Source organism: Balaenoptera physalus (assembly GCF_965194825.1).
Source record: "Balaenoptera physalus genome assembly, chromosome: 13".
Lineage (NCBI taxonomy): Eukaryota > Metazoa > Chordata > Mammalia > Artiodactyla > Balaenopteridae > Balaenoptera > Balaenoptera physalus.
Window position 1 is genome coordinate 100,927,946 of NC_138892.1, and position 25,917 is coordinate 100,953,862.

General features: G+C 37.9%; 1 protein-coding gene across 5 annotated transcripts in view; it reads right to left on the reverse strand.

The window, feature by feature from the left end:
- Positions 1-570: 570 nt before the first annotated feature.
- The window catches only part of RIMKLB (ribosomal modification protein rimK like family member B), a 55,794-nt gene continuing 30,447 nt past the window's right edge, over positions 571-25,917 (reverse strand). For 4 of the 5 annotated variants that reach the window (XR_014252425.1, XR_014252426.1, XR_014252427.1 and 1 more), the window contains exons 3-9: positions 20,090-20,320; positions 17,961-18,047; positions 14,921-15,124; positions 7,015-10,874; positions 6,311-6,523; positions 3,472-3,634; positions 571-713 (exon numbers count right to left, since the gene is read on the reverse strand). Coding sequence is in view for 1 of the 5 variants with exons in the window: in XM_082420294.1 (XP_082276420.1) it covers positions 10,411-10,874; positions 14,921-15,124; positions 17,961-18,047; positions 20,090-20,320 (986 nt within the window). In the remaining 4 variants the exon portion in view is untranslated. Of the gene's footprint in view, positions 714-3,471; positions 3,635-6,310; positions 6,524-6,896; positions 10,875-14,920; positions 15,125-17,960; positions 18,048-20,089; positions 20,321-25,917 lie in introns of those variants that run through there. The other variant, XM_082420294.1, reaches the window with a different exon arrangement.

Sequence of the window (25,917 nt, forward strand, 5' to 3'; positions counted from 1 at the left end):
TCAGCATGGACAGATAAACTGAGATGAAAGGGGCAGGAGAAAATCCACATAATACACATTTTAGTGCCTATCTTTGTGCCAAAAGGAGTAATCATATCAGAATATTTTATAGAGAGATCAGTCTGTCAAGAACCAAGGAGTTTAATCTTTCAAAAAGTGAAGAAAAAAAAGAGAATGACACGTGTGGAGCTAGACATCAAGTCTAGATATGCAGACTGAAGTGAACCCATACAAAATGGAGTGAGCAGAAATAACTGACAAAAGAACAAACCAGGGCTTCCCTGGTGGCGCAGTGGTTGAGAGCCCTGGTCTGGGACGATCCCACATGCCGCGGAGCAACTAAGCCCGTGAGCCACAACTACTGAGCCTGTGCGTCTAGAGCCTGTGCTCCGCAACAAGAGAGGCCGCGGCAGTGAGAGGCCCGTGCACCGTGATGAAGAGTGGCCCCCGCTCGCCGCAACTGGAGAAAGCCCTCACACAGAAACGAAGACCCAACACAGCCAAAAAATAAATAAATATAAATAAATAAAAATTAAAAAAAAAAAAAAGAACAAACCATACTCCATGCTATTTCATTTCCAGTTCTGGTGTTTTTATTTTAGAAAACACACTGAATTAAACAGGTTAGAGCTATTGCTTCCTTGTTCTGTGTACTTCTATCCTCCATTTGAAAAAACATATAGTCTTCATCCATTCTGCGAGATCAAAAGAACCTAGGGGGGAAACACACAGAGCTCACTTAAATCACAGTTTTAAACAGTCTTTATAATTAGGATGAGAAAAAAAGAAAAGGAAAATAAGAAAATTAACTAATGTGACAATAAAAAAATATAAATTGTCTAGATTGCCAAAAAGAATCATAACCCTTTTTATAATTACCACATTTCATCTTGGTGATCTCAGCTGACAAAGGTATACTAAGGTATATCATTCATTAAAAATTAAAAGCTTAAACCTGTAACAGGTTTAAAAGAGCAACCTTACTTCCCAGATTTACTTGACTCTTCTTCAGGAGAAACTATTCTTATTTCCTGAAATTTCTTCTCTCTAGAATCAACAGTTCAATTTATAGGTCCATTATTTTATCTACTTTTTCAAGATGCTGCCAACACAAAAGCCAAAACTTTGGTCTTTATCACTGGAGTTTTGTGAGACTTATTTCAGTTAGACATCCAGGTAAGCATATTTTCCTAGTGATTGATTTAAATTGTACTATAGAGATAATTTATATTTTACAAAAATCAACCCAATTTTAGACACTGAATTTCATATTAAAAAATACAACCATATAAAAGATGTGTCAGTAATATTACTCCTTGACAACCCTATAATATAGACAATTGTGTTTTATTTTAGCACCAAGAGGAAAAAATTGAGGTAAGAACATTTTTTCTAAAACATCACAGAAAGTTATTGTAGCAAAATGCCTGAACAAACAAAATTAAACTTAAATGCTCTTACTCTAGTGCTCAAGACTACATTTTCAATAAATTATATAATGAGCAATAAATTTTGGTTCAGATTAAGTTTCAAGCTTCTCCTTTCAGTTCTAAAGCACTGACATCTCCATATAATAACCAAAATTTGTGACAAAACTCTTTTTAAAAGTTTAGAAATCTAACCATATTAACTGAGGCATGTATTCTTGTGTTCCATATTAATATATGTAAAACTGTATTTAGCATTAAACAATTTTTTAATAAAAGGTGACTTTTTATACTATTTTTTGAAAAAGAAACAGAATTCACCATGTATTTAAACAATAATATCAGTTACTCTAGCTTCATGTTACTATAAATCCTTTATTCCAAGTATGCACAATAAGTTCATTTAGCTGTCTACTTCCCGTTGCTAACCTAAAAATCTGTCAGAAAAAAAAAATTCAGAATATAATGTTTTACCTTTGTTGCAGATTGATTCATTATCCAGAATAGAAATAAAGGTAGGCCAGAGGAGAGGTAGAGGATTAGTGGTATAATAGATCTAAGAGATCCACTTCTCTTCTCTCTTGACCAGAAATTGCAAAGAACCTCTTTGCATCTTCTCTTAACAAGGGACACTTTTTTATTCTCAAACCCTGTAAATGATGTACTCATTAATTCTACGTACAAACCACCTAAAATGGCTGCCCACAGCTTGCCTTAGTATCCTAACCACAAGCCCAAACAGTGACAACTTTCTTTCTAACTCACAGCGGTCTCATTGCAGAGCACTTCACTTATTCAGTACTACAGCAGATTTTGAAGAATGCACAGCACATAATGCAAAGAGCACCATATTGGCAGTTACGACACTTCAGATGTAGTCCTGGCTCTGTAATCTTGGTTAAGTTACTAACTTCTCTGAACGTTAGTTTCTTTACCAGTAAATCCAAGATTACAGTATACGACCTCTAAGCTTTCCACTTTAAAAATTCTAAACTTCTATGGTAGGCCTCTGTAGGCCAGTAGTTCAATCTGTTACTACAGATACTACAGTAAAACAAGCAGTTAAGTGAATAAACGGGTCTGCAACTTACTAAAAGAATGGAAAATTACAGTCTTTAAATCTAGGGAATTCAAAATATCACTTCATTTCTTTTATTCAGCCTCATCAAATTCTAAAATGTAGAAAATCACAATACTGGTACTGATGCACATGCTGAAGGCAGCTGTTGATGGAAAGGAAATAGAGCTATTTACCAGAGAGAACACAAATGAAAATGGGGACACACACACACACACATAGAGAAATAGGCAGGCAGAGACAAAAAATGACAACATTGGAAAAATAAAATCCAGAGGGACTGAATGACTTAAGAGAGAGATACCAAACCAGGAAAGCAGAAGCACAACTGAAGAAAGAGTAAGAGAAGAAGGGCAGAGACAGATAAGCAAGACAGAAAGGTGAATATGCAGAACAGAACTGATGGGCAGGTACAGTGACAAGGAAATGGGAGTAGAAAGGAAAGAGACAGCCAGAAGAAAAGATCATTTTTACCACAAAATATTGTCAAGTGACATACTTCTGTAGCTATCCCCCCAGTGCTCACACTAAAAAGGGGACACTTTCATTTTTACAAAATGATTAACAATGCATATTTCATTTACCTTGCAGATTTTTTTAAAAAATCACATTTACTGTGAGATAGCATAATTTTTGCCATCATTAAGGTCTACATATTGGATATGATAATAACTCGATGGGGGGGAATCCTTTCACAATGTATATCAAATCATCATCTTACAAGTTTATCTGTCAGTTATACCTCAATAATGCTGGGGGAAAAAAAAGGTTTCACATGTATCAATATACTGGAAATCCCTAATTTTACATATTGCTAATTTTTTTTTCCAAATTAAAGAATGATAGTACCCCAGTTAGGACAAATTCATCCTACGTCAAGAATTTACAGGCATTCATGATTACACACCACAGTGACTTACGGGACACTGGTATCATATTGAAAACACATTCTTGAAATTAACTTACCATTTAAGAGTCAAGATCAGGGATCGTAGTCCTGTTTCCATTTTTGCCCCCTTTGCTTGTCGTGGTATGTCATGCTCTATCTCTTCTCCTATGCAGATTTTGTCAGTAGCCATCAATCTGAAGAATTCTTTCTTCTGCTGCCACCTACCAGTTTATTTCTCTGCTGCAGCAGAAGAGTATATAGAAAAAGTTCTTGCTTACTATTCATATTGAACAGAAAAATTCCTTAACATTTCATATTTTCACATGTGTATGAAGTTCCTGTTTCCCCGAAACCTCCCCTCCAAGTTAAAACAACAAAAATCCCAATCACAGAAGATCAAAACATGTATGATCAATGTTCATGCTAAGCTGGAGGAGGGGGAGCTGGAAAGATTTAGACACTCAGCAGTTGCCATCTCAAGGAGCCATTCCTTTTCTGTTACTTTCCTTCTTCAACTGTCCCTACAAATAATAAATGCATAACTTAAAATTTTAACTAGGTAGTCAACTCCTCCAAATTTTAAGTTCAGAGAATACCAAAAGACTTGTGGAAGATGCAGCAATAAAGGAGTTTTTAAAAGTAATTCTAGAAACTAAGGGTGTTAGGCGCTTTACCTGCTTGAGTTTTCATGTTCTGGACTGCTTATTGCCCAATGGCTCTGAATACATTAAAACACGAACACATACGCCACCTACATTTAAAATAGGGTAGCATTTGTATGCCCATATAAGCAATGGGTATATTTTTTGCAAAAGAGTAGTAATTTCATTAGGTCCTTTTAAAAGGACTGACCACAAATGCACATTTCCTCAAACTGTATACATACATAAAAGAATTAGGGCAAAAAAGGGAGAGTGACAAAGGTAAAAGCGGGTGTACAACTGGAAATTAATACCACATAAATGTTTTGTCTTTTTATATCCTGAGATTCATTTCTATTCCCAGTCTCTTTATTATTGAGGTCTAGGTTTCAAATTTGTTCTTTATTCGCTACTAAAGAACAATATGCAAGAATGAGCTAGTGATAATGATGAACTAGTAATAATGGCTTTTGTTCCACCCTCCCACTACCTTTACCCCAAAATAAAAACTTATTTTGTGAACTTAAAAAATAAAACAAACACTGACATATAAGCACCAAAGGCTAGTCAACAGTGGCACGGCTGTGACATTGTTTCTACTTTCTCATTCCTTCCCCCATCTCAAGCCCCACCCTTTGACCTCTGTATATGGGATGAGCCTGAGCAGGAGAGTTGGTGATGTCAGGACTGCGCCGTTCCCACGGATGCTCCTAGAGGCCTGCTGTGCTTCTGGGAACTGGGGCACAGGGATGGCTGTCTGACTGAAACCTAAAACAACAACAATTCACCCCACCCCTCATGTTCCCAAACCCCACAGTAGCAGCCAGGTATATATGCTATATAAGGACCATCTAATATAGTTTGAATATGGTGAAATCTGAAAGCAAGATCATTTTTAACATGGCAGTGATCTTGGGGGGGGGGCAGTGGAATGGAGGTGCAAAAATCCTCCACATCCCATGCAATCACAGAGTGCACACATGCTAATGCTAGCCATTCTCATCAGCAAGAGAACAAGATCCTTCCATACGTCATAAATTACTGCAGGAGTGCAGCCAGGATTCCTTTGTTGGTAAATCTCAGTTCAAGACAAATATTTTTATCTTAAGATGCTTAGGGGAATGACTGTCCCTACCTCATATGAGTGAACTGAAGCACAAAACAAGTTTATGACTTATTTTATGCCTCAGCTGTAGAAACAGCAGTACAAGCCAGGATTTCCTATTCTCTAACTAGTGAGTTACTAGACTTACAGCCTCCTTGGATAGGACATACAAAGAGAAATATATCTTGAAAAGGTCCTGACTACTGACACTAAAATTCTACCTATCAGAAAGAGGATTATCTCCCATAATGATAATAACTCATATTAGAGCTAGAACTTTGGGAAGGACAGGAAAAAGGAGGGGACTGGGGTAGACAGGAAGGGATAGTAATATTAACTAACAGGAAGGCTACTAAAATGGGTAAGCTGTATTCCTGTTCCTGCCATTAACTTTGTTTTATGGGCTTGATTAATCTGCTTCAAGATCTTGTGCTTCAGAAATGCCCTCCAATCTGTTCAAACCTATAATTTTTGAATATTTAAACCATTATTTAATGATAATCTCAAACGGCTGACATCTCTCTGTTAGAATTAGTGTATCAGAAATGCTAAAATCATTAATTCTGAAATCACGCTGCTCCTGAAATAACTGAAATGCTGTTATCTTTTGTCTCATTACCTTTCACTTTTATAATGAAGTCACAGAAAGAGAAGCACTACTAAGGTCAACTGAAGGCTATGTTGAGTTTTTACCATATATATATAACCTAGAACCTAATTTTACCTTTTCAAAACTCTAGTTTTCCATACCTGTCAACTCCTAATTGATGTCTTTATACTGTGAGCTCACTGTGTATTCGGAACACCAACCCCTGAAAAAGCTTAAGCCAGAGTAGCACAATGGAAGAAACATACAAACCCAAAACAAAAACAAAGCTAAAAAAGTCACACTCTGAAATAATTATAGACATATATGCAAGGAATGGAGATATCTAAATGGCTAAAACAAATCCCCAAAGAAAGTCCTGGGTTCATCACAACCAATTCAAACTTTACCCCCAAAACTTTTTCTATAACCAAATTATTTGCTAGATATGTTTATACATTGTTTTTTGAAATCAAAGTTATTACAAACCCATTGGTGCCTTCAAAGTACATAAAAGAAAGGAAATTTTTAAAAGAAAGTAAAGTTAGCCTTGTGATGAAAAAAAGGAGAAAGAATCAAATTACCTGCCAGCAGCCTGGGGCTGTGCCTGAATCCAAACCGCTGCATTTACCATTCATTCTACAGCTGCATTATTGGGGGAAGGGGAGTTTAGAAGGGCACTGACCCCGAAAGTTCTCAATACTTCTCACTCATCATCAGGAAGGGGGAAGAAGGAAAGTTTTTTCTCTGGGTATTTTTTTGTTTGTTTGTTTTTGTTTTTTTGGCTCCTGAAAAGGCTGGCAAAGAACAGTAATAGTGCAAGCAGTTAGAATATTTCTTTAAAAACAATTTTAAAAATGCAAAACATTAAGGAATTTAAAACACCACATTTTCGTTAATATAGAAAGAATTTTCACTAGAGTTAGGCAGCCACCCCAAAACAGCATGGCAAAAGGGCATTGGTATAAAGGAAACAAAATACCACACAAAAATCCAAAACAAAACTAAAAACATTTCAAATTAAACCTGGAAGACTAGAAGATTCCAACAGCAGATTTCTGTCCACTACTGAAACATTCCAAAATCCAAGCTTCAAAGGCGCCTAAATGTATCTTAAATGAAATTTTGTTTTGTTTTGTTTAAGAAAAAAAAAAGAAAGAAAGCAGTGAACCTGGTTATAAATCCTGCAATATATTACGTTTAAAAATATCCTAGTACAACAAAAACAAATTATAAAAGAAATTAAACAAACAAACAAACAAATAAAAACAGTAGCAGCAGAGGTTACCTGTCTGAGCACCTACATTTTCTTAGGAAGGGATCGTGTCTCACCAGCCATATAGCCCATAAACCTTCTCAAAAAGAGTGAGCCAGGAGAAAAATGTAACACAAGATTTGATTTCACAATGTCTCTAAGCACCCCAGACCCCAAACTGGGGACTCACTGAATGAAGAGAATTTCTTTTTCCTTTGTTTTCTTCTTGAGAAAAAGAAGAGATGATCTTGAAAGTCAATTACTTCTTTCAACGCCTTCGATACCTTTTCAAAAGTCTGATAAAGCACTTGATGAAAGCAAGTCTCTTGATGGATTTTTCTAATGTTCCAGGGTATTTTCTTATTTGATAGCATATACAGAAATATTTCAAAGTTCAGTGGAGTTAAAGCCAACAGAAATGACCAATCAAAAGAAAATAACTATTAAAAATTTTAAATGGAATAGTTCATATTTGTGTGTTTATGTAAATACATAGTCCGCTTTTCATCATGGGTGACATAAAAACAATATCAGGAAGAATTACTTTTAAATACAATTCAGAATTACAATTTTAACAATGTGCAATAGTTTTACAATAATTCAGATTTTTGCATGATAAAATAACAACTACACATATTTGATAAATACACATTTTTACCTCTCATAATAGCAATAAAGATTTTAAGAAAGTTACTCAACAATATGAAAATATATTTAACTTTCACTTAAATATCTGGGCTGTTTTATTTGGGTTCTTCCAGTATGGTTTGCTCATATTCTTTACCTTACTTTTTGAAGGAATTCAAGAGGATATTCATGTTTTTAAACTCTAAGATGTCCATTCCTGTCCATTCAGTGTACGATCCAGAAATAGATTGGTAAGGCTATGTTTTAACATAGTGTGAATGCACAAAAGATGGATAGTGAGTAAAACTACAGTGAAATAATCTCAAGATATTTCTTCTAATGTACTTGGTTAATTTGATAATTTTTTTAAAAGGCTACCTACATTTTTCCTGGTGCCTTATCCCACCCAACAGAAACCTTGAGTTTTTCATCAAATAGACAGGGTGTTCTATTCGTGTTTTAAAATTCACTAATCTATATACATGTGATACGTAACTATTCAAAGTATATGTATCATAATCTATGTGGCAACCAGATGGTCTCTACACACATATGAATGATGATTTAATTAAGCGATTCCTTTTCCCTTGTTTATTTCTCTATCCCGAATAGTGTGCATCTTCCAAAGTATGGTCATTTAGTAAAAGAAGTACCAAGTGAGCCAGAGGTACTTATGTATTCCACAATATGTCGCACAATAATCCTGTACAAGTCAAATTCTTTTAGATGAGATGAGAATATCCTAAAATAAATTAGAAAGTCCTCTTATGTATCTTTTTCTAAGGTGAAATGAGACACTGCACAGATCAGAGGTACTATTCTATTTGTCAACAATCAACCTTTCACTCCATTTTAATATTATTTAATTCTATGGAAAAAACAAGTTTTATTACATTCCTTTTTTAAAATGGGGGAAAAACTGTACAAGTAAGCATGATCAAACCTCTGTTAGAGCTGGTTAATACTGATCTTATTGCCTCGAAGTCTCTCTAGTAGTGTCCAAGAAATTATGTTTAATGTCCATCTGAAGGAAAAAAGCACTGGAGAGGCAAGAAAGGACTCGGGTAAAAAGCTTCAGAGGATTGTAGGGAGATGGAACTTGCTGCTTAAAAAAATTACGTTGAGCTCTGGTGCATCTCTATTTCTTAACACACCTTCCAAACCATTCACTGGGATAGTTTTACCCATGTTTAAAGGCTCATATTATATGCAGTTTGGGGGCTTTTATAAATTCAGAAATAAAGTAATATAAAGAGTAGAATATTGAAGGCTTCAGAGTAGGGCTATAAGAGACTCAATACTGCTAAATAAGTCCCCAAACAAAAATGGTCAGTCCACCCCAACCCAAAACCTATGTGTAATAGGAGAAAAAGCACAGCAAGAAGAAGCAGAGGAAAAGCATGTAGCCTGGAATAAATCATACACTGAACAGTCTAGAACCAAAGAAAAAAAGCAAACAACATACATATACACAAAAGCCTAAGAAGCAGCTATTCTCCTCATGTCTTTAGGTGAGTACCTCTACCAGTAGATTATAGTTATGAAAACGACTCAGTTGTTTGTTTTTTTTTAAAGTAAAAAACTGTTTCCCATCATGCTCCATTTTCTAGAATCTTTCCTTTTTGATTGGTTGGTGTAAACAAAAAGCAAAGCACATAAACATGCAAGCGTGCACACGCGTGCACACACGTGCACGCGCACACACACACCCTCCTAAAATGTGAAAAATGCAGATATATAATGCTGGTATTAGAAATCACTTCAACTTTATACTTAGGAACTTACAGACCCTTGATTTGCCCCCCAAAAATATTTTTCCTTGTCCTTATTCTTTAAATGCCCAACCACCAAAAGAAAAAAGGAAAAAAATAAAAGGCTTTAAATGCACATGTTTCAAGTCAGTGTCTTGTTAACAAAAAAGGTAGCATTTTCTTCACTTTGGCCATTGTTAAAGATGCAGGCATAGATCAGGGAATGTTAAGACTAGCATGTATTTAAAAAAAAAAAATGCAACATTAACAGAGCATATATCTTTCAAAAAAGGCTAAAACACTAACAAATACAAGTCAATGCACATATTTTTTACTAGTGCAATTTTATCTACAATGGAGTAAATGTTATTTTGTGTGCCAGACATTGCAATACTGTTCATTTCCCTTTTATCATGCAAACATGCCAACTTTATCATTAAAAAAAATCTTTATTGGGTCACATTCACGTTGCCCTCCCACCCAAATTAAGGGGGAAAAAGTCAATAAAAGAGCTCCTCAAGATTTCATAACTATGAACATAAAGCTCCTAGATAATAGTGTATAGGCTGAATTTTCAGATTTGTATAAAAAAATTATAATTTAGGTAGATGTCTTCCTCACGGATTACAACACAATGTTAAGTTACACTATTCTGAAATTTGTACCAACTGTACAAAAACAAAAGCAAGAGACCATGAAAATATTATGTTCTTCATGGCCTGAGAGCCTACACATTTCTGAGTAATGTAAAATTATGAGAGCCTGACATTTTTCTGTATCTCACCTCTTCTGCCTCTCTATCGGTAGGATTTGTAAATCAAAGTCAGTAACATCTTAGTAGCAAAGGTCTCGTCTATCTCCCCCTTCTTCCCTCCTAACTAATCCTACTCAATTTTCTCTCATCTTTCTGAGCATTTTCCATGAACAGCATTGCAAGTTGGTTAAAAAAAAAAAAAAAAAAGAAAAAGAAAAAGAAAAAAGAAAGAAAAAAAGGAAAGAAGAAAAAGAAAGTTTTACAAGGGTTTTGTTGGTTAATTATTTACTGGTGGAATCACTCCACCAGGAGTTTGATTTCATTGGCTAGCAGTTGGTTCATGTTGAATAGGCCCCCCGGGAGCTTGGTGAGCAGCTCTCGCTCCGTGGTTTCAGGGTCGCTGTCAACAGAGCTGGAACTTGCGCTCATGTTGTCGACAGCAGTGTTGGCTGGGGGACCCAGCTCCGGCTCACTAGTCTCACTGGCTGTGGACACCACGGAGAGCAGGGACATACGCCGGGTGAGCCGGCCAGAGGGCAGAAGGGAGGCGGCATAGTCCGCTATGATACCAGCTACATCTAGATTACAAGCCTTATCAAAGGCTATGAAACCTACATTTGCATTGGCCTCGCAGACACAGAAGGAGCCGTCGTCTTTCATCAACAGGTCAATGCCACACACATCCATTCCCAGGATATTAGACACCTGGATAGCTAGCTGTTTCCCTTGTTCACTCAATGAGCACATCATCCCGACACCACCTGGCAAAAGAGAAATAAGAAGTTACCAAAATGATAAAATTTTGGAGTAAAACTAAAGCTGACCTTAAAGTTAGCCTCTAAGGCTAAACCTCTCTTCTAAATCAGTCGAACAGCAAAAGTGCTATTCTAGTGTAAAATTGGGACTCTGAAGTCTAAGATTCTTTCATTAGGGAATCCCCTTCCAACCCAGTCTCTCGACAAATTCATGACTTAGTACTTTTTCCATAAGCCATTTTTTTCTGAAGACATTAAACTTTCACTGAAGCCTATCTTACTTGCAATAACATGGAACTTTTGCATAAATACAGTTAAACAAACCACTTAATGTTGTTATTGGTTTTTATCAGTTTCAGATTTTGATTTGTAAAAACAGAGATGCATCATTAGTGTATAGGAATGCAAGAGATTTCTGTGCATTAATTTTGTATCCTGCAACTTTACCATATTCATTAATTAGCTCTAGCAGTTTTCTGGTGGCAGTTTTAGGATTCTCTATGTATAGTATCATGTCATCTGCAAACAGTGACAGTTTTACTTCTTCTTTTCCAATTTGTATTCCTTTTATTTCTTTTTCTTCTCTGATTGCTGTGGCTAGAACTTCCAGAACTATGTTGAATAACAGTGGTGAGAGTGGACATCCTTGTCTCGCTCCTGATCTTGGAGGAAATGCTTTCAGTTTTTCACCGTTGAGAATGATGTTTGCTGTGGGTTTGTCGAATATGGCCTTTATTATGTTGAGGTAGGTTCCCTCTATGCCCACTTTCCAGAGAGTTTTTATCATAAATGGGTGTTGAATTTTGTCAAAAGCTTTTTCTGCATCTATTGAGATGATCATATGGTTTTTATTCTTCAATTTGTTAATATGGTGTATCACATTGATTGATTTGCGTATATTGAAGAATCCTTGCATCCCTGGGATAAATCCCACTTGAATGTTATAAGTCATAATCCTAGTTATTACTTTAAAACGTATATCTCAGAAATAACTAATTTTCTTGTCAACTGCATTATTATGAACTTTCATCAAATCTTTAACCGTGGACATTTTTAAGTCTTTTGTCATTTACAGACAGTTCTGGGCGTACTCTGATGCTTTTGCAAATATGTTCCTATAAAAGGGTTTCATCTTCAAGAAATTCATGGAAAAGACTCTGACAAGTACAGGTTTCTGGTAACTGACTGTACTGCTGAACTGAATGAATAAGCATTTTCAGAACTCTAATGAAAAACTGATGAACTCATAAAAGTGCTAACAAAAGACCAAGATGAAAAAAAAAATTAATTACATGGGACTGAGTGAACTGATGAGGATGAGTATAATTTTTGTGACTTTCTGTTTGAATTTAAAAAAAAAAAAAATCCCACAAGGACTCAGAGGCAAAGAATATACAAATCAATTTTCACTGCAAAGTAAAGGAGCTGTTACAGTGGAGGATTACTGGACTGAATGTCAATATTATGACATAGTATGAGTGTGTTTCGTGTTTGGTAATTGCAATCATTGTTGCTTTTGTTGTGGTCATCCATGTACAATGCTTGGTGTCAGGCTATTTATCTCTTGTAAAAATAAAATACAGTGTGTGTGTGTGAAAAAAAAAAAACAAAACAGAGATGCATAACAGGGAGAGAGGACAGAATCTAGGAACATGCTTCTCTTCCTCCACAGTCCCAATTCTAACCTCTGCCATTCCTAAGCCAAAAGCATTCTGGGGTTTCAGGTAGCTGGAAGGGTGTACATGAAGTCTTTGCTGGTATCTGAGAGAAAAGAATTAGAACTAGTTGGAGACACGCTTCAAGACTAGAAAGGACTAGATAAGGACTAGAAAGCAAAAGAATTTTGACAAAACCTTGGCTTAAGGAGCTCAACAGGAGGATAGCTGACATCAGTACTATGTAAGTATGCCTGACCCAAAGAGACCAAAGGTAAATGCACATATGACCAGAGTCCCCCTTACCACTGTGGCTGGAAGAGTAGGGGAGGGGAGTGCAGGAAGGAGGGGACTGGCACACTAGCCAATGAATTAAATGACACTGCTTCTCAGCATCCATAGTACTGAGGCCATCTGGAATGCTCCAAATAACCAGAGCAGAGCTCTGATGTGATGTGACAATAACAAGAACAAATAACAAGCTCTCTATGACTTGAATGAAAGAAATAAGAGCACAAAATTCAAGTTTAGCACAAAAAGACTCTCTGAACTAAAACAAAAACATGATTACCCAACTTAAAAGTTACAACAGAGGAACTGAAGGAGAGTTGCTTTTGTGAGTCTAACTTATAACTTGGAAACTCTACTGTAAGAAATATTTTGAAGCACATACAAAAAACCTGAGGTGAAGTCACAAAAGAAGAATAAAAAATTTGGATAACTGAATCAGAAAAACCCTAACCCCCAGAAGGAGAGAAGAAATTTTCCTGAAGCTTAGAAAAACTGAATCTGATAGAAACAGCTTACTAAAATCCAGGTTGGACTGACTGAGAAGAGACACATATCTAAAAATATCCTGAAAAAACTGTTGAGCATTTCAAATAAAACAAAACAACCAAAAATAAGAGAACAAAACAAAACAAAAAACAAACTTACAAAGAATATAAATTACCTACCCCCCCTCCCAAAATCAGAGTAGATTTGGACATTCAATTGCAAAAGTGTAAACTGTAAAGCACTAGAACAGAAGCAAGACTCACACAATTTAAGAATCCTATCTCAGCCAATATATCATTCTCCTTTGAGAAAGAAAGAAAGCTATGAGGTATCTATCACTCACATACACCATCCAGGGTAAATAATCAAGAAAAGATACTAACATAACAGCAAATGACTAAGAACAGAAAACACAAGATACGGGAAGATGCAGATGGAGAGTAAACAGTGACGAGTAGTGTGATTCTTGCAATACAGGAATAATTAACTCTAAACAGATAAAGACTGCCTGGGAATGGATAAAGTAAGTGCTACATAAGGATTCTTGAAACAGAAGAGACACACAATAAAAGAAATTCTGTTATAGACTTGAACTAAAACTATTAAATGGTTTCAGTAAAACACTAGAATACAAAGCCCAGGGAAGCAGAAACTTTTGTCTGTTTTGTTCACTGCTATATACAAAATACTGCTATAACAGTACTTGATACTTAGGAGGTACTCAAAAATATTTGTTCAGTGAATGAATGAATCAAGAGGGAGGAGTAGGAAGGGAAGTAAAACTGTTCGAATCCTCTCATGGGAAGAGAGAGGGAACAAGAGGTGATGCATTTTGAGAGTAGAGATTTCAAGGAGTTTGGATATGAGGTGTTAGACTAGAGAGGAGATCAAGAATGACTCCAAGGATTTTGGTCTAAACTAGAAAGATACAGTTGCCAAAAAACAATAAGGAGAAAGCTGTGGATGGGACATATTGGGAGGAGGAGTTAGATGAGGAGTTCAGTTTTGGACATGTTAAGACTAAAATGTCTAACAGACATCTACATGGAGATATTGAGAGGCAGTGATTTACATGTGCCTGGAGTTCAGGAAGAAAGCCTAAACTGGAGAGATATATTTGAAAACAATAACATAGATAGCATCTAAAGCCATGAGCTAGATAACATTACTAAGAACATAAAATAAACAGAGAAGAAGAAAAAACCCAGACTATGCTCTGAGGCGCTTCAACAGTAAGAAATCTCAGAAGATACACACTTAAGCAAATCAAAATCAGCAACATTCTTTGGACCAATGGGTAAAATGGGTTAAGACACAGCTTAAATGAAATAATATGACCAAAGAGGGAATTTGTTAGACATCTCACACATGTGCGAATTGGGGTACAAATTGAGCCTTGGTGAAAGCAAATTTATGATTCAGAGAAATCCAACTTCATTACTAGAAAAACAATTCTATACATTTATTATATTCGTGGTAAATCTATTAACCATATTTATATGTGAAAGATATGGTTTTCAACATATTAAATAAAAAGATCTAAGTTATATGCAAGTACTCACTGAACAAGCTTTAATAATATTACTTTATATCCTAGAAAGACACTTGCATTGCTTTTACCTAGTGAGCAGTTGCTTTGCATCCTCCCATCCGTTGAACAGCGTAACATGGTGCCAACCACACGGCCTCCCACGACAATGACACGTACATCCCTTCCATGAGACTCTTTAACATACTTCTGAAACAGGTATGGAGCTTCATGGCGAATAAGATGGCTTAGATCAGCCAAATGGTGCTTATCGCGAGCCAAGAAAACTGCTTTGCCTGTGATCGAAAAGAATAAAATGGTCGAAAAGAATAAAAAATGTAAGTCAACAAATTATGAGCAGTTGATATCATTACCTGCAATTTCTTGTGTCCCAATCTACTTTTTCAGAACCAACTGCTTTTTAACCAAAGTAACAGCGTTATGGTAAAATGTATATAAAGACAAAGTAAATATTTGGGTTCTTAAGATTTGTATTCCTCCAGGTTAGCCAATAATATTAGCCCCACTTATCAACAAAACATTTTTCTGAGTTAAAACATATGTTTTATATATTACACAATATTAAGATGCCATGTTTGCATATAGTAAAAGAGCAGTATGTTACTAATTCTATGCCAACAGAAGTGTCTGCTTTTAAAACATGGTTATAAATCCTTTGACATTCTTCCCATCAAGAGGAGGCGGAATCTATATCTTATCCCTTGAATCCAGGAGGGAACGTAATTGCTTCAGAAAAATACAGAATAGGCAATTCTATCTGGCTTCTGAGGCTAGATTGTAAAAGGTCACACAGATTCTTTGTTCACTGGAGCATTCACTGCAGGAGCCCTGAGACTTCTTGGCTGCCATACTGGAGAAGCCAAGTAGAAACAGTGCAGTCAGAAGTCCCAGCTGAACCCTGACCCAGCTATCTCTGTCAAAGCACTAAATCTTGTGAAGTACTTGGATTTATGAATCATTTTATGCCTTAAGAAACAGTTACTTAATCTGAAGTTATTAAGATATTTTATACACTGTCTTCAAACTATATAAATTGGGATGGGGATGATGGAGTTGGTGATCTAGAATCCTTGCATTGTTGAAAAGGACGGTAAAGATATTGAGACTCAGCCTACATTAAAGCATGCATCTTAAAATCTCTAGGATAGCTTTTCTGCGCGGCAGGGAGGGAGGCCTACTGGGTCCGCGCGGCCTCGGGGCCGGAGCCCGGGTCCCCGCCCGCCCCAGCGCCTGCCACCGGCCGAATCCCGCCCCCGCGTCTCCATCATGGGTCGCGGTGGTCGATGTGCGCCCAGGTCCGCGGGACAGGCGGGCGCAGAGGTCCCTTGTGTTGGCAGGGGTGGGTGCGGCAAGGTTCCGGCGCCTCCGCGGAGCATCGTGGGGCTGGGGCTGGGGGCGCCGAGGATTGCTATGCTCTCCGCACTTTCCCGGCTCTGAAGCCTCGAGAACACGGCCAGGCAGCAGTAGTTTAATGGGGAGCTTGCCTGCTGGGAACTAGGGGCCTGCTGGGGTCTCAGTTCTTGGCTGGCCCTGGAACACGAGGTTGCCAGGTGTGTGACGGTAGCAGGTAGGAGTGACCCGCTGGTGCAGTGATGAGCAGGAAAGGAAGGACAGCGGCTGTTGGCCTGTGAAGTTAGGCAAGAATGACCAGCCGACACAGTCCAGACCAAGGTCCGTGGGCCCAGCTCGGTCCTGTGCGTCTGGGTCAGTGGAAGAGACCTGCAGGTGTGGCTCTTGTCACTCTAGGACTGGCTTCAGGACAGATCCTGCTGATGAGCCCAGGGCACCGTCCTCAGTTCTCCAGGAGAGTGCGCCGGAGTGGAGCCAGGGGGGTGTGCCCGACTCAGCATGGTGGCCACGCACATCCAGTCTGCTGGCAAGGGCAGTGGGGAGCCGGGGGAAGTCATGGCCTTGGGAGTGTCCTGTGATGAAAAAGAACCTGCAGCCTTATCAAATAAATTTTGTGTGGAACGTTGGTGTGCTGAGAAGCAGTTCTGTGTGCTTTTCCCCCCTGGTGGGGATCAGCAGTGCTGAGGCAGCAGGCGGGATACAGAAGTGTGAGCAGAGACCGTCTGGAATCCCCAAACTCCAGGGGAACTAGAGGTGACAGCCAGCCTAGTGAAGAGGACAGGAGTTAGGGGCGGGGGCGGCAGCCCAGCAGGTGACCCTCGTCTCAGGGCCCTAATCCTGGCTCCAGCCGGCTGGTCAGGGGAGCTGCAAGGTCTTCTGGGCGAGCAAAGCCCACAGTCCTGAGCTGTTCTTCTCTGTGTTTGGGTCATCTCCCCCCATCCAAGGGGAGAAATCTATATGAGATTTAAGAATTAGTGCTTTGGGCTTCCCTGGTGGCACAGTGGTTGAGAATCTGCCTGCCAATGCAGGGGACACGGGTTCGAGCCCTGGTCTGGGAAGATCCCACATGCCGCGGAGCAACTAGGCCCGTGAGCCACAAATACTGAGCCTGCGCGTCTGGAGCCTGTGCTCCGCAACAAGAGAGGCCGCGACAGTGAGAGGCCCGCGCACCGCGATGAAGAGTGGCCCCCGCTTGCCGCAACTAGAGAAAGCCCTCGCACAGAAACAGACCCAACACACCCAAAAATAAATAAATAAATAAATAAATAAATAAAAAAAAAAGAATTAGTGCTTTAAGAATGTGGATCTCATAGTTGAAACCTCGGAAGACATGTTTTCAGCACAGCGTGTTAAAGTGAACAGAAGGATTCAACCCCTTTTCAAGGAGGGTGTCTCCATGTGGGCAGAACTAGAGAATAAATGGGTCTTGAATTAAAAAAAAAAAAAAAAAAAAAAAATCTCTAGGATAACCACTAAACAAACAGAAATGTGAGTTGTTGTTCCAGCCTAGCGGAACAACTCACAAAAGCCTTCTGTAAGTCTGAGGTACCATGCACCTAGCAATTTCCCTACAGTAATTCTTCAGAAGCTCTGTTTCAAAACCTATAAACTTCAATTGACAAGACTACTGTCTAGTCAATAACCATGAGCAAATACAAGGTAGATCTAATTTAAGCTTTAAAAAATCTGTTTTGTATAACCACTTATTAATTTTCAAGAGTAATTTCAGTATTATGTGTGGTAGCAACAACTCATACACACCTCTATGACCCCGCGTGTTCTTCACTACCATTGGGAACTCCAGTACTTCTGCTTCATCAATCATTTTAGCAAAATTTTCATGACCACCTGGTTTGAGCAAAAAAGAAATTTAAGAACAGCAACAGAGGTGTTTTGTGATAAATTTTATCTATACTAAAGTCAGCAAGACAAGGGAGGTATAAGGTAAGAACCTGATGGCTAAATTTTGTCTTCAGTTAAACAACCACTCCTTTTAAAATGGATAAAAACGATCTTAAACTATAAATATTCTAATATACAACTCAAAGAAATTAAAACAAAGTTTCCTGATTCTATAACATTTTTCATATTTTTAGCCCTTATTTCTCTACCACGCAAACAATAGAAGCCAAGATCTACTTTAGTATATAGAATTCTATTTGGATTAAGAAACAGAAGAGTGAGGCAGTTGGGTAGACTTATCCAAAGTTGAAAAGATGTTGCATACGCAGGCATGGTTCTCTCTCTCGTCAAATACACAAAGTAATATTTCTTATCTCTATTATAAATCAGAGTTCTTTCTACACTGAGCTATTCAGTACCCATGGGTTATGTCTTGTTCTTTCTGTTTATATTCCTAGGAACAAATGATACAGAAGCAAAGCTACAGCAAAAATGGATTGTAGTTGTAAAAAATAAGCATGATGACAGAATAATCAGACCAAAAAAAGGTTCATTAAACAACTGTGATATCATAAATTTGCAGCTTAGAGAAATTAAGATGACCTAGTCTCCAAATTTTAAACCTTAAACATGAGAGCACAGGTAATATTCATTAATTTGGTTAATATACTTTTCTCCTTTCCATTCTCTTAAAATCAGAATTGTAGAATGATGAAATAAGCTATATAATATCTCAAAAGCATCAGGAAGAGAGAACTCTCAAACTGTAACAGGACAGGAATTTCTTTTTAAAGCCTCGTTAACTCTCCAAGCATTCTGCTGGACATTTTAAGAAATATTTTTATGAAAAAGTATACTGATTTATAGCAAGTCTGATTCTTTCCAAACTAGAGAAACTGGAAAGGCAGGAAATATATTAACATAATACTGTTTATAGCAGCGCTACTCCAAGTGTGGTCCAGTAACCCCTGCCTGTTTGTGACTTCTTTGCTATTGATATGTGTCCAAATAAATACAAAAAGAGTAAGCACAAGAAAGCAATTTGGCATTGCTCTGCTATTTTTATGGTACTTTATGTGTACTTATCCACAGCAAATGGGTCTTAAAAAAAAAAAAAAAATACTCCTCTACCACAGATGATTTTAGAAGCACTGGTTTAAAGCACACCTAATGGGCTTCCCTGGTGGTGCAGTGGTTGAGAATCTGCCTGACAATGCAGGAGACACGGGTTTGAGCCCTGGTCTGGGAAGATCCCACATACCGCGGAGCAAATGGGCCCGAGAGCCACAATTACTGAGCCTGTGCGTCTGGAGCCTGTGCTCTGCAACAAGAGAGGCCGCGATAGTGAGAGGCCCCGATGGTGAGAGGCCCGCGCACCGCGATGAAGAGTGGCCCCCGCTTGCCACAACTAGAGAAAGCCCTAGCACAGAAATGAAGATCCAACACAGCCATAAATAAATAAATAAATAAATAAAGCACACCTAGTATAGTGTAATTTTCTTTAAAAATATGAAAATATTTATGAACCATTATCATGAAAATGGTAATGAAGATAATCACATAAATTATAGAGATGACAGATTCTTTTACCTCAGGGGTTGCCAAACTAAGGACTGATTTGGCATACAGCCCTTTTTTGTAATTAAGTTTTACTAGAAAACAGCCAGACTCATTGTTTAAGCTTTGTCTACAGCATGTTTCACAGTACAACAGCTTTACTGAGGGTCACAAAACAGAACTTATAGACTGGAAAGCCCAAAATATTTACTATTTGGCCCATTACAGAAAGTTTGGTCAGTCCATTCTACTCATAACATACACAGATTCATAATTCTCCTGCCCAGTTTGTTAAAACCGAAAATCGCTTCTAAGAGTTCTTCCTTGTTCACAAATTTCCTTATATCACATAACCCTATTAGTTTAGTAGGGCTTTCAAAACTTATTGGTGCTCTGAAATTTAGGCTATAAATTCTTATTCGTTAACTCACCATAAGAGAAAGTATCTGGCAGAGGAACACCATGACCTGCCAACTCTTGAAACGTCCAGAACTTATTAACACAGTTCAGGATGGCTTGAGGTCGGTTCATCAACCTGCATCCCATCTTCTCTAGATGACGCAAAACAGTGATGTCACTATCACTTTGCACCCAAGGGGTTGGTACTCTCACTACCACCACCTGAGGGTAGGCAGTAATTAGTTCTCCATTGATACGAAGACCTGAAATATACAGGAATGAAACCATAACCATTAAAGGGGAACATACAATACAATAGAGAAATAGATATATACCAAAGCTTAGGTCTCAAAACTAAATGTACTATTTTGCTAACATTTCACTGGGACAGAGAGACATTCCTCCTTAAATCATTTTCTTTTGTAAGAACAAAGAAGATGTAATGAGAAGAATGTATGCCTGGGTAAATAAATTACAGTACATGTCAATACAATGAAGTATTACATATCCATTAAAAAGAATGTCATAAATCTCTATGTTCAAAGATGGAAAGAATGTCCAGATGCGTAAGGTTAAGTTTTTTAAAGAGTAAATAACTTTTGTGTTTATATATGTACAGAAAATATATAAAAATGGCTTTCTCTGAGTATGTGTGGGTGGCAAGGCAGGAAGAGAAAGGCAGAATGAGGAACTTTAAAACATTTTGCTCCATGCAATTCTCTATCTTTTTTAAGTGAGGATATATGCTTTTAGTACAAAAAGAGAATTTTTTTTAATAAATTTATTTATCTATTTATTTATTTATGGCTGCGTTGGGTCTTCGTTGCTGGGCGCGGGCTTTCTCTCGTTGTGGCGAGCGGGGGCCACTCTTCGTTGCGGTTCACGGGCTTCTCATTGCGGTGGCTTCTCTTGTTGCGGAGCACGGGCCCTCGGCTCACGGGCTTCAGTAGCTGTGGCTCGAAGGCTCTAGAGCACAGGCTCAGTAGCTGTGGCGCATGGGCTTAGTTGCTCCGCGGCATGTGGGATCTTCCCAGACCAGGGCTTGAACCCGTGTCTCCTGCATTGGCAGGCGGATTCTTAACCACTGGGCCACCAGGGAAGCCCCAAAAAGAGAATTTTTAAAAGAGCAGTTTCTTGAGTTTTATCCAATACCATTCTATTTTTAAAGAGGTCCCAAATAATAAAGGAACAAGGTACTTGTTGCTCCTTACAACCTACTTCCATTAAAAAACCACATATAGGGGCTTCCCTGGTGGCGCAGTGGTTGAGAATCCGCCTGCCAATGCAGGGGACACAGGTTTCAGCCCTGGTCTGGGAAGATCCCACATGCCGCGGAGCGCCTGGGCCCGTGAGCCACAATTACTGAGCCCGCACGTCTGCAGCCTGTGCTCCGCAACAGGAGAGCCTGCGATAGTGAGAGGCCCGCGTACTGCGATGAAGAGTGGCCCCCACTTGCCACAACTAGAGAAAGCCCTCGCACAGAAACGAAGACCCAACACAGCCATAAATAAATAAATACATAAATAAATAAAAATTAAAAAAAAAAACTACATATACTTATTTAAAACATTCAAATACAAAAATATAACCCATTTACCTCCCATCCAACATCCTACATACTTAGTGTTAACAGTATGTATTAACTAATAGTTAATAGTTAACTAATAGTATGTTAATAGTATTTTCCCCACCATTATCTAATTATAGAAAAATATATAGATAATTTTTAGACAAATGCGATACTTTGTTTACATCATTTTGTCACTTTCTCTCATCACTTAAAATTATACCAGACATCTAAGTCAGTGCACATATAACTGTATTGGGCTCAATAGAATTATACTTAAAGATACACCATATGATCAATCCTTTACTCATGGACATTCATTCATTGAATAAACATTAAGTAATTACTATGTGTCAGATTCTTTTCTAAAAGTTGGGAATAGATTGGTAAATAAAGCAGATAAGGTCCTTGACTAGTCACTGTACTATATATACATTTACATACCCAGGACTTTTATAGTGAGTGAGTGAGTGAGTGTGTGTGTGTACACCGTATTCTTTATACATTCATCTGTCAATGGACACTTAGTTTGCTTCCACGTTGTAACTATTATAAATAAAGCTGCTATGAACATGGGGGTGCAGATAAATCCTCAAGATAGTGATTTCATTTCCTTGAGGTAATATACAGAAGCAGAATTGCTGGATCCACAATTCTGAGCCAAAAGAGATTTTATCTGTTCTGATTAAGGGAACTGAGGTTATGTGCTTGATATTACCTGTGAATACTTCACACCATCCCCATCTTTTACTCCCTCCTTGTATGGCAGGGCCTAGAAGCACTTCCTACTCTCCCTTGCCAGCAGAATTCCATTTTGAGAATCCACCAATGAGAGACAATTACACAAAATTTTAAAAGTCAAAGAGAAGTAGAAGTCATTATTCTCCAGGGGCAGCTACAGGTAGCACTGTGGTCATCAGCAGATGTGAGGTTTTTTGCCAAAGGCTTCAGGCATTCTCCTTGCAGTCATTCACTGACCATGCTGTTACAGGCATCTTGAGATCAGCAGCAGCAGATTTCTGCAATCCTACATTTTCCCATTTCCTGGGCTTTTGTGCTGACTTGCCTCAACAGGAAGATCTAAACAGCATTTTACTTGAAATCAGAAAAAAGCCTAGTGACCAAATTGGGAGTTAAAAGGGGACATGGAGAATGGGAAAGGTGAAAAGGGAACCCAGTTTACGGCAAAAGATGCTGCCTCTGGATGTAGATATGAAAGATTCTGGTGATAACATCAAAGTAGAACTATTCTGTTATAGTTGAAGTACGGATGGGAACTATACAGATGTGTATATACAATACACATGTGTATTACAGGTGTGTAAAATAATTCATATCTGGTAGTGTGGAGTGTGTGTGTGCTTACAGAAGGAATCAGCCCAAGACTTAATACCTAAAGAAATGGGGATGTATAGGCTGAAAAAAGAAAAAGAAAAAATGGAAATTCCTATGACTGGATTTGATGAATCTCAGTTAAGGGACACGAGAAGGAAGCAAACACCTGAGGAGAAATGAGTCAAAAAAACAGGAAAATCTAGTTTTAAGTAGTAATATGAAAAATAAGAAAGTCAGTGTTACCTGGAGAGAACAATCAAATTCATTTAATGAAACAGAGGTAAAACAAAGATTGAGTTTGGGAAAACTTGAGTGATCAGGAAAAGAGACACTGTCAACTGTCAAGAGAAAATTCATCCATTATGACATTATCTTCTCATTTCCCTAAAATGGAGACACTTTTTGCTCCTTTTAAGAAAGGGGATAGAGAAGGCAATGTGTTCCACTCTCGGTCTGCTGCCAACGGAAATTGGGAATATGGGAGTACTTTATCCAAAGCACAGTCAGATCTGCATAGTATACTATATGGGCATTATTGAGGATGGAAAGAAATTCAATGCCTCCTGTAACAGAAACAGACACTTTATTATCCTAGACAAGCAGAAGGTGATCCGAGGCTGCCCAGAAAGAAGGGCAGGTACTGATGAATGTGAGCCAAAAAAAAGGCAAAGTATTACTGATCTCTTGAGTACTCTTAGTAAATACCACTCATCTTTGATGCAGAGCTTATAAAACTGAAATATAGGGAGAATGACTCTTTTCCTTAGATCCCTGTTATTCATTATACACAGGCACAATTCCACTCTACTCATTGTGAAAACAGCTATTCCAATTGAATGTGCTACCAGTCAGCTTTGTTTTCAATTCCACTTCCTCAAGCGTATACTGTCTTTTTTGCTCATCATCTTGAACAGCAACGTATGAAACTATTCATCTAGTTTCGTTTCATACTGGGATAGAAATTTCAATATAAATATTTTGGGTAAGTTTTGAATTAAGTGTATGATTAAACATTAAAAGCCAATAAATAATGAGTTAACCTTAGAATAGCAATGGGGTTGGGAACAATTTTTGTTCCTACGTTTTTTAGATAAAAATGTATTATGTATTAAAAGGCTGCTACTGTTGTCAAGGCAGAGTGAGAAGGTGCTGAGGGCTGATTATTCTCCCAAGTTGAAAGATTCCTTTGGGATATTAATAATCTCCTTGCCAGTAATTAAGTGGGAAATCTCTCATGTAGCCTGCTCTACACCTGTGCTTTTTGAAACTAGTTTGGCTACACGATAAGTACTAGGTGTTTTTATCCTCAGGAAGTAAGGATAGGCTTATCTGCTGACTGGCATTTCTTTTTCTTCCATCCTTTAGTATTCCAGAGGATTTACCAGAGCCTCTGGAATCATTTTAAAGCTAACAAATTTTAAGAATTTAAACTGGAAGTTTCCAGTGAAGGAGCTATTTGTACACAATTAAAAAGCTACACAGTCTCTGTGCCAAAAATCAAGGACGCACTCAAAGATTAAGACAGATGAGTTACTAGAACACGGGAGACAGCCTGAAAGAGCTTTCATTTAGCCAAATTTCAAAGAAAAAAAAAAAAAACTACTAACAATGCAAAAAAAGCTCATTAATCTATAATGATAATGGAGAAGGGAGGCTCATTTGCTATCACTTGAGGAGCTATTACATAAATCTGTATTCTAAAAGCTGGTAGGGACTTCCCTGGTGGTGCAATGGTTAAGAATCCGCCTGCCAATACAGGGGATGCGGGTTCGAACCCTGGTCGGGAAACTAAGATCCACATGCCACGGGGCAACTAAGCCTGCGTGCCACAACTACTGAGCCCATGTGCCACAACTACTGAAGCCTGCGCACCTAGAGCCCGTGCTCTGCAACAAGAAAAGCTACCACAATAAGAAGCCCACGCTCTCCGCAACTAGAGAAAGCCCACACGCAGCAACAAAGACCCAACGCAGCCAAAAATAAATAAATTTATTAAAAAATAAATAAATAAAAACTGGTAAATAATGAGGAAAAATTACATTTATGCCCCCATTTCAGGAGGAGCTATTTATCACCAGTAGGAAAAGGTCTTCTTTAGAGAAGAATGCCAATTAATATAGAAGGAATAGCAAAATTAGAAAAATCACCATTTTGCAAATCCCAATGAAATATCAAAATATCATTATAAGGAAAGGTGGATGGGATATCTGTATAGTGCCAAAATATCAAAGAATTGCTAGGCAAAAGATAAAAACAGATTTTTCTAACAGACCACGCAGACACTACCTGTCCCAGTGATCAAACTTATCCTCGACAGTGGCACAGACTATCATTTTGGGCCTCCTGGAAGGACGCACTATTAAGTATCCATGGTCAACTAAGAGGTAACTGTGTGCACAAAACACATGAACTCTATCTAATCATGCCAACTCACAGGAAGCTTCAGGAGGCAGACATCACAAGAAAACTATCACACAAATCCAGGATATGAGACATTGTTCTGATCACTTCAAAAAGTTGATGTCACTTTAGAAATAAAGATAGGAAGAATGTCTAGAGTTAGAAAGACTAAGTAGACATTACATCCAAATACAATGCATGAACCTTATAGAGCCTGATTTGAAAATAATAACTGAAAAAGGTGTTTTGGAATCAACTGCGACAATCTGATTCTAGAGTATATATGAAATGATATTAAAGAGTTTACTTTTCTTAGGCATGCTAATTGTGTTGGCTGACAGGGAACAATATCCTTATTTTTTGGCCTCAGATACTGAAATATTTAGGGGTGAACATTAAGATAGCTACTTGTATTCAAAAGATAATGACTCTCTCAAAAAGCTGTGTGTAATGTACATAATGTTTATACATACTAGGAGAAAGAGATATTAAAGAACTATGACAGGGGGTTACTACTGAACACTCAATCTAGGTAGCAAGAATATACCTGTTCATAAT